This window comes from Protomyctophum parallelum (genome assembly GCF_964188405.1).
Source record: "Protomyctophum parallelum genome assembly, chromosome: 17".
NCBI classification, from domain to species: Eukaryota; Metazoa; Chordata; class Actinopteri; order Myctophiformes; family Myctophidae; genus Protomyctophum; species Protomyctophum parallelum.
In genome coordinates, this window is record NC_139719.1 from 29,928,442 (window position 1) to 29,938,569 (window position 10,128).

The window sequence follows — 10,128 nt, forward strand, 5'->3', positions numbered from 1 at the left end:
AATGTACCGTTTCAGTCTGTCTGTCTGTGTGTGAGATGAGTGACGTGTAGGAAACGTATAGCCGCAACTGTATAATACACTTGTACGAATAAGTATAAATTAGTCTTAACTTTATACGAGCAAAAGACGAGCACTGAAACCAGGTCAAGCCATTTAAGCTAAACATTTGGTGGCAAACTATTACGTCCAATTACGTTATTATAACGTTGTTGATGAACTTGGGTAGATAACGGTACTTGCCTGCCGACTGTTTGATTGGCGAGCTGTTTCATCCGATTGAACTGTTTCTTCATTTTCAGTCCCTTTCCTTGATCGTCTCAGAACGGGACACTTTGGTTTGTCATGAAGTTCGGTACTCCCCTCCTTTTACGTTCTCCTCGCTTTCGTTACGGTGACAGGGGAAAAGAACAAGCGACATCCATTGAGCAGCCCTCGGTCCCAAAAAGCCTAAATCTAATACAGTTGGTTAGCTCGGCTAGCTCATAGGCTAGCCCTTTCTAATTTGGAAAAAAATGTCTAGGAAAAAAATCCCATTTGGGGTGACGGCATGATCCCCCTCGGAAGTCCCTCTCTCCCGTGCGTGAAAGTCGCACATGAAAACACAAATCCACTTTCACTGCTTGTTGCTGCAGGTGATCATAGTACGTCTCGCATACTGACGACTAACGTTAAGGGACTTAAAGCTAGCAGTGAATGGATATAATCCGTCCCGAAGCTGACACCTCTGTTGTTCAGTGGAAATAAATAATATGAACACGCTCGTCATTGAGCAATACTAGCATTTCACTTCCGTTCGGCGGACTTCAAAATAAAGCTCAATTCGTAATTCCACACACGACGGTGTCGCGCGTCGAAAATAGCAGACCAGCTCATCACGCGGAAAGTGTAGAATGACATTGACTCGACATTTTTTACTAATGTTGTTACTGTTTGTTTTACTTAATCATAATCGTTAATGGGCTGGCCATTTAAAAAAGAAAAAACATTTTTGTATTCGTCTACTAGACAAAAAAAACGTCACAACAAAGGACCGATAATTTGAAGTCCACTGACAGGAAGTTAAACGCTTACTTAGGTCTCTCTTGACGAGTGTGTTAACGGGACATTATACCAGGCAGCCAGCCAGCTAGCCGCTGCCTACAGAACCTCTGCTGCCACACACAGGAGCATACAGGAGTACTGCAGTGCACATAGTTTCTAACTGCCCATCAATGAACGGCAGGAAGTAGTACAGCGAGCCTCGTCAGCGCGCCCCCCCCCCCCCCCCCCGGCCCTCCGCGAATAGAAAGGAAAAGGGGAGATAAGAGAAAAGGCAAGCAAGGGGGGAATGTGAGAACTACCGTATGTACCTCTTTTCAATTTTAGTCAAGTTTAATACTTTTATAGACACAGACTGACTGACTGACTGACTGACTGACTGACTGACTGATTGATTGATTGATTGATTGATTGATCGGTCGGTCGGTCGGTCGGTCGGTTGATTGATTAATTGATTGATTGATTGATTTACACGTTACAGGTCAACAGTAATAAATAAAAAAGTATTGTTTTATTTTTCTTAATCTTGACCTGTAACTTAAGTACTGTTGTGTATGCCCAGCAATACAAAGCAAAAAAATATATAATATATACAATATAAATTATATAAAATATATAATAATAAACAAATAAATAAAGTATCAACAATACAGAGGAAATAAAGTGTCCATTACAGCCCCCCCCCCCCGGCCCCCCCAAACTGTTTAATGTAATTATGCTTATTTTTCTGTCAAAATAGCTTTAATTAATATGCAATGTAATAAATAATCATTATGAATTACCTCACCTGCTGTCTTGCGAAAACTGCATTTCTAATTGTCTGCAATAGCAAAACGACACATAAGAAGGCCCACGTACTCCACTGTTATTTTCAAAGGAAAGAGGATTAAGAGTTATTATTATATACCGGTAATACATTAATGGAACAGTGAACAGTGATTGAACTGTCTTTCTTTCTTGCCATGGTGTGTGCTGCATCTCTCCATCCCTTATTCCTTGATGTAATGACAACAAGGTACCGAAAGATGCTGCTGCTGCATTGCTACTTTGCTAGCTTGTAGATCTGTTCTTTTTTGGCTCCGTCTTTTGAGCTAATTTAGAACTTCCTGTCTGAGAGCTAGCTAATTTAAGACATCCGGTTGCCTTCAGAATAAAATAAGGTTATTTAATTAATAATTATTACATTACATTATTAGTATTATTATTACATTACAGTTATTGTAAAGACACACATTATGTTTCTGTGTAAAAATAAGTAATTAAATAACATCAAAAAGTTATCTAAATGGATAAATGCTATTCACTGGAGTGAATATTCTATTATATTCTAAAAACGACTTATAAATCCTAAAGCCTTGTCTATACTTCACTGTGCAACGGTCCTATGCTGGACAATAGCAGATATGCAAACTCACAGCACATCTCATTCAAGACACTGAACTTGCAGATCTGCCATTTTTGAACACACTATAAAGTTAACCATTTATCATGCTGCTCTACGTGGCACTGCATTCTGTGACATTAAACCAAATGGCATTTTCCACTCTATGACACTACTGTTCTACATTTTTGTCTAATAAAATAGGCTATTAATTGAATCAATCAAACTGCATTAACTAACAGAGATACTACTAACCAAGCTATCCATGTCAACATGCTCTATAGGAGTCTCAATAACAGGTATAAGTAACGTTTAATGTTTAGTAATTTTAATGTAGCAGCAGAGGCCATTCATTGAACAGAGTTTTGCACAATCTTAACATCCCAGATCGATTGAAATATGAATCTACTGTGCTGTGCTACACCATGATATATTAAGAGTACAATAACATTCCATTGTGAATAAAAACGTATTAACCACAGTGTAATGCTAAAGGTTTCATCACAGGGCTGTCTGCTTCATGTAATATCATTAAAAGTGTTGTTGGTGACAGTTATATGAGTTGGAAGCATTAAGACCCATTTTAACCCTCAATGGCTTCCTTTCTGACAAATAACGTTATTGTAAAAAAAAAAAAAAAGATTCACGCGTTCATATGTAGCTATTTTGCATTAGAAGCGGATGGGACCAAGGGACCCGGATGTAACGTAGGGGCAATATGACTACAATATGACTACAATAGATTCCCGGTTAAATCTCGCGGGCGTGGCCTCACACCGGAAGGAAGTGCCGCCGCCCTCAAATACGGAAGAGACGCGTGGAGGTAGGTTTGGTCAGTGTTTGTTTGGAAGTGCCACGTCACCATCGGTCTTCGGAGCAAGTAAGTGATAAATGTTATTTAATACTTAACGCTGTTGTTGTTTGTGTGTTCAAACGTCTATCACTTGAAGTTACTTGTTATGATGTTTATATATGATGTTTGTACGAAACTGTAAAACAGTGTTTCAGTAGCCGAATGGTTAGTGTCGAAGGTTTATAAACAACTATGCCCGGCCTCAATGTTTACTAACCGTCGACAGTACCCACTCGACTACCGAAACACGGCTTTAAAGAGTAGTATTTACATATCTAAACACAACAAGTAACTTCAAAAGTGATAACATGTTTGAGCCACGGACCACCATTTCACATTAATAGACTCTCACAATGGTGGTCAGTGGCTCAAATGGGTCTGAGAGACTAGATGGCCTCAAATGTTGGTCCGTGGCTCAAACGCTGAATAAATAATCGACTAGAGGTGAGAAGAGTATTGTCTGGTAGGTAAAAGGACAAACATTCTGTGAAAATTGGCACGAAGCAACAAACATTCTTTGAAATTGGTGGGAAACAATCCCGGGCACTCATGTTAACAAAGCTCAGTCACTAACCACTATCGCTATGCTACAATCAGCATTATAAAATCCAAGGATCAAAAGTAGCAATCTTCTACATTCTCTAATTGTGTAGTTTTTTGGAAATTAAGCAGATGCTTAACAACAATTGAACTATTGAGAGTGTAAAGATCTACTATTGGGGTCAATTTGGTTACCTAAATTAAATTGCTCTGTATTGTGACAGTAATCATTGCTATAGAGTGTGTGTTCAGTAACAGTGTTAAATAGCTCTATAGTGTGACAGTAATCATTGCTATAGTGTGTGTTCAGTAACAGTGTTAAATAGCTCTATAGTGTGACAGTAATCATTGCTATAGTGTGTGTTCAGTAACAGTGTTAAATAGCTCTATAGTGTGACAGTAATCATTGCTATAGTGTGTGTTCAGTAACAGTGTTAAATAGCTCTATAGTGTGACAGTAATCATTGCTATAGTGTGTGTTCAGTAACAGTGTTAAATAGCTCTATATTGTGACAAAATCATTGCTATAGTGTTTGTTCAGTAACAGAGGTCTCCCGGTCTCTCCAGTTTTTTGTTAAACACAGTCCCATAGTAACGGTACCTCTCATTTAGTCCCATTCACTCCCATTCACTTTTATTCACTCCCATTCAGTCACATAGTAACAGTACACCCCATTCAGTCCCATTCACTCTCATCGTATCAGTCCCATAGTAACAGTACCTCCCATTCACTCCCATTCACTCAAATAGTATCAGTCCCATAGTAACAATACCTCCCATTCACTCCCATCCACTCCCATGCACTCCCATAGTATCAGTCCCATAGTAACAGTACCTCCCTTTCACTCCCATTCACTCCCATAGTATCAGTAACTCCCATTATCTTGCAACACAGCAGCCAAGTATATGCACGCATTTGACACAAACAACAAGACAATTTACATACATAAAGACATGAAGACAAGAGCAATATCCACCGCTTAGATTATCCTGTGGCTACTACAACTCCTGATTAAACCCTTTTCTATTTATTAAAGAGCTGGAGAGACAGGAATATTCCTGTTACTGAACACACACTATAGCAATTATTACTGTCACAATAACTTTGTACTTTTGCTACTGATGTTTGTGTGCAACATTTGAGCTGGTGTCAAGTCACCTTAATTCAAGTGATAGATTATATACAGGGGCATGCCATATGGTCTACCTGCACAGCCTTTGTGATTACTGGTAGATCACGATGTACCTTTTGGGCACCCCTGCAATACAGGATTCCTGTCCAGAATTGTTTTTTATTAAATATAGAGGGTTTAAGTGTAGGGTTTGTCATGTTGGTGTTCTCTATAACTTTTCGTCCTGGGCATGACGTTAAACTGTCCAGTGTAACTCCAAGTTACATGGGGTGGGTATGGTTTGAGAGTTTGTGATGCTCAGTTCTTTTTTTGCGTCTCGGTTCCTCAGGTGGAAGCTGCATAGTTGGGTTTTTGATGGGTTGGGTTTCAAGTGGCTGGTCGTTTGTTTAGATATTGAAAAGGAGGGGGGCGAGCGCGCTACCTTGTGGGAGGCCGTTCTTTTCGGCTTTCCATTTACTCCTCTGGTCATTTAACTGAACATAGAAGCGCCTGTTGTTGAGGAGGCTTTTCCTGACCATTGTGCGGTGTTGGACAGTGTCGTAGGCAGCAGAGAGATCTCTGAATGCTGCTCCAGTTATTTGTTTCCCCTCAAACCCATCCTCAATGTGTTGGGTGAGGTTGAGCTCTGTCCAGCACAGGAGCGGCTGGGACGGAAACCAGCTTGGTCTTTAGTCAGCTTGGTATCTATGAGTGGCAACAAGGCGTTGGAGTAGCAGCTTCTCATATAGCCTTGTAGGTGATGCAGAGGGAAATGGGTCGGTAGCTCTTTGTGGATAATGGGTCTATGCCAGGTTTAGGGATTGCAACCACGTTGGCCTTTTCCCAGACAGAAGGGATGGTTTTCTGTGCTATGCATGTGTTCAGCATCCCCACAAGCCAGGTCTTTGCGTTGGGTCCCAGGTGCTGTAACATTTCTGCCAGTAGGTCATCAATCCCTGCTGCTTTTCCGGGTTTCAACTTTCCCATTGCAGTTTCAAGTTCTTCTAGGTCGAAGGGTTTGGTTTGAGGGCTGGCTGATTGTGGTTGGTCTGATACCACTGTGCGATGGTATTCTCCTGTAGGTCGGTGGCGGTCTTGGTCACAACTGGTGGCCAACAGTTGTAACCAACACCGCCACCGACCCACATAGAATACCATCGCACAGTGGTATCAGACCAACCACAATCAGCCAGCCCTCAAACCAAACCCTTCGACTTAGAAGAACGTGAAACTGCAATGGGAAAGTTGAAACCCGGAAAAGCAGCAGGGATTGATGGCATACTGGCAGAAATGATACAGCACCTGGGACCTATCGCAAGGACCTGGCTTGTGGGGATGCTGAACACATGCATAGCACAGAAAACCATCCCTTCTGTTTGGAAAAAGGCTGGAGTAGTTGCAATCCCTAAACCTGGCAAAGACCCATTATCCCCGAAGAGCTACCGACCCATTTCCCTCCTCTGCATCACCTACAAGCTCTATGAGAGGCACTACAATTTCTGAACAGACTATATTTACATCAATATGTCTGGGTCCCCACCTACTCACTCAGGGTTGACGTGTCACACCTGCAGTGATGGGAGGGGCACCAAAATGTGGTATTTTGATTGTTTAATGGGGGCACTCCCTTAGTATAAAAGTGTATGTTTTGTGTACACATGACCTGATGAAGATCAAATGGATCGAAACGCTGTCAGTATTTCAACAAAGAACGTCTTTCTTATACCTGTGGTGTGCGGGCTCCATCCAATACCTACACCAGTTGTGATGCAACAGAGTTTGCTGTGACCGTTGTGAATTATGGGTGGTGTGGTTTTTGCCAAGACGGTGGATTGTGGCCCATGCCTTCCTGCTGTTATTTGACATGTTGGTGTTCTCTATATCGTTTCGTCCTGGGCATGACGTTAAACTGTTCCGTTCGAGAGGACCAGCGACCCTCGAATGTAAACGGCCACGAAAGGAAATTATGTGTGTGTGAGGTGTTCTCTATAGGTTGGGTTTCAGGTGGTTGTATTGTAGTAGCTTGACATTTCTTGGAGGGCACTTTCAAGGACAGACTCAATCTTCTGGAAGTCTGCTTGTTGGGTCGTAATGCAGAGGTTGTCGGCGTAGATGAAACGCTGGCATTGGGCATTGGGTAGTGGCTGGTCGTTTGTGTAGATATTGAAAAGGAGGGGGGCGAGCACGCTACCTTGTTGGAGGCCGTTCTTTTGGGCTTTCCATTTACTCCTCTGGTCATTTAACTGGACATAGAAGCGCCTGTTGTTGAGGAGGCTTTTCCTGACCATTGTGCGGTGTTGGACAGTGTCGTAGGCAGCAGAGAGATCTCTGTATGCTGCTCCAGTTATTTGTTTCCCCTCAAACCCATCCTCAATGTGTTGGGTGAGGTTGAGCTCTGTCCAGCACAGGAGCGGCTGGGACGGAAACCAGCTTGGTCTTTAGTCAGCTTGGTATCTATGAGTGGCAACAAGGCGTTGGAGTAGCAGCTTCTCATATAGCCTTGTAGGTGATGCAGAGGGAAATGGGTCGGTAGCTCTTTGTGGATAATGGGTCTTTGCCAGGTTTAGGGATTGCAACCACTTTGGCCTTTTCCCAGACAGAAGGGATGGTTTTCTGTGCTATGCATGTGTTCAGCATCCCCACAAGCCAGGTCTTTGCGTTGGGTCCCAGGTGCTGTAACATTTCTGCCAGTAGGTCATCAATCCCTGCTGCTTTTCCGGGTTTCAACTTTCCCATTGCAGTTTCAAGTTCTTCTAGGTCGAAGGGTTTGGTTTGAGGGCTGGCTGATTGTGGTTGGTCTGATACCACTGTGCGATGGTATTCTCCTGTGGGTCGGTGGCGGTCTTGGTCACAACTGGTGGCCAACAGTTGTAACCAACACCGCCACCGACCCACATAGAATACCATCGCACAGTGGTATCAGACCAACCACAATCAGCCAGCCCTCAAACCAAACCCTTCGACTTAGAAGAACGTGAAACTGCAATGTGAAAGTTGAAACCCGGAAAAGCAGCAGGGATTGATGGCATACTGGCAGAAATGATACAGCACCTGGGACCTATCGCAAGGACCTGGCTTGTGGGGATGCTGAACACATGCATAGCACAGAAAACCATCCCTTCTGTTTGGAAAAAGGCTGGAGTAGTTGCAATCCCTAAACCTGGCAAAGACCCATTATCCCCGAAGAGCTACCGACCCATTTCCCTCCTCTGCATCACCTACAAGCTCTATGAGAGGCACTACAATTTCTGAACAGACTATATTTACATCAATATGTCTGGGTCCCCACCTACTCACTCAGGGTTGACGTGTCACACCTGCAGTGATGGGAGGGGCACCAAAATGTGGTATTTTGATTGTTTAATGGGGGCACTCCCTTAGTATAAAAGTGTATGTTTTGTGTACACATGACCTGATGAAGATCAAATGGATCGAAACGCTGTCAGTATTTCAACAAAGAACGTCTTTCTTATACCTGTGGTGTGCGGGCTCCATCCAATACCTACACCAGTTGTGATGCAACAGAGTTTGCTGTGACCGTTGTGAATTATGGGTGGTGTGGTTTTTGCCAAGACGGTGGATTGTGGCCCATGCCTTCCTGCTGTTATTTGACATGTTGGTGTTCTCTATATCTTTTCGTCCTGGGCATGACGTTAAACTGTTCCGTTCGAGAGGACCAGCGACCCTCGAATGTAAACGGCCACGAAAGGAAATTATGTGTGTGTGAGGTGTTCTCTATAGGTTGGGTTTCAGGTGGTTGTATTGTAGTAGCTTGACATTTCTTGGAGGGCACTTTCAAGGACAGACTCAATCTTCTGGAAGTCTGCTTGTTGGGTCGTAATGCAGAGGTTGTCGGCGTAGATGAAACGCTGGCATTGGGCATTGGGTAGTGGCTGGTCGTTTGTGTAGATATTGAAAAGGAGGGGGGTGAGCACGCTACCTTGTTGGAGGCCGTTCTTTTGGGCTTTCCATTTACTCCTCTGGTCATTTAACTGGACATAGAAGCGCCTGTTGTTGAGGAGGCTTTTCCTGACCATTGTGCGGTGTTGGACAGTGTCGTAGGCAGCAGAGAGATCTCTGAATGCTGCTCCAGTTATTTGTTTCCCCTCAAACCCATCCTCAATGTGTTGGGTGAGGTTGAGCTCTGTCCAGCACAGGAGCGGCTGGGACGGAAACCAGCTTGGTCTTTAGTCAGCTTGGTATCTATGAGTGGCAACAAGGCGTTGGAGTAGCAGCTTCTCATATAGCCTTGTAGGTGATGCAGAGGGAAATGGGTCGGTAGCTCTTTGTGGATAATGGGTCTTTGCCAGGTTTAGGGATTGCAACCACTTTGACTTTTCCCAGACAGAAGGGATGGTTTTCTGTGCTATGCATGTGTTCAGCATCCCCACAAGCCAGGTCTTTGCGTTGGGTCCCAGGTGCTGTAACATTTCTGCCAGTAGGTCATCAATCCCTGCTGCTTTTCCGGGTTTCAACTTTCCCATTGCAGTTTCAAGTTCTTCTAGGTCGAAGGGTTTGGTTTGAGGGCTGGCTGATTGTGGTTGGTCTGATACCACTGTGCGATGGTATTCTCCTGTGGGTCGGTGGCGGTCTTGGTCACAACTGGTGGCCAACAGTTGTAACCAACACCGCCACCGACCCACATAGAATACCATCGCACAGTGGTATCAGACCAACCACAATCAGCCAGCCCTCAAACCAAACCCTTCGACTTAGAAGAACGTGAAACTGCAATGGGAAAGTTGAAACCCGGAAAAGCAGCAGGGATTGATGGCATACTGGCAGAAATGATACAGCACCTGGGACCTATCGCAAGGACCTGGCTTGTGGGGATGCTGAACACATGCATAGCACAGAAAACCATCCCTTCTGTTTGGAAAAAGGCTGGAGTAGTTGCAATCCCTAAACCTGGCAAAGACCCATTATCCCTGAAGAGCTACCGACCCATTTCCCTCCTCTGCATCACGTCTTTCTTATACCTGTGGTGTGCGGGCTCCATCCAATACCTACACCAGTTGTGATGCAACAGAGTTTGCTGTGACCGTTGTGAATTATGGGTGGTGTGGTCTTTGCCAAGACGGTGGATTGTGGCCCATGCCTTCCTGCTGTTATTTGTCATTATGGTGTTCTCTATATCTTTTCGTCCTGGGCATGACGTTAAACTGTTCCGTTCGAGAGGACCGGCGACCCTCGAATGTAAACGG

The 10,128-nt window shown here is 43.9% G+C and overlaps 1 protein-coding gene across 4 annotated transcripts in view; it reads right to left on the minus strand.

Annotated features, from left to right (window-relative positions):
* arhgap17a (Rho GTPase activating protein 17a) overlaps positions 1-739 on the minus strand; it is a 44,838-nt gene extending 44,099 nt beyond the window's left edge. For all 4 annotated transcript variants that reach the window (XM_083787896.1, XM_083787898.1, XM_083787895.1 and 1 more), the window contains exon 1: positions 241-739. In XM_083787896.1, the coding sequence (XP_083644022.1) occupies positions 241-293 (53 nt within the window). In that variant the 5' untranslated portion in view covers positions 294-739. The remainder of the gene's footprint in view (positions 1-240) is intronic.
* Between the last annotated feature and the right edge of the window lie 9,389 nt (positions 740-10,128).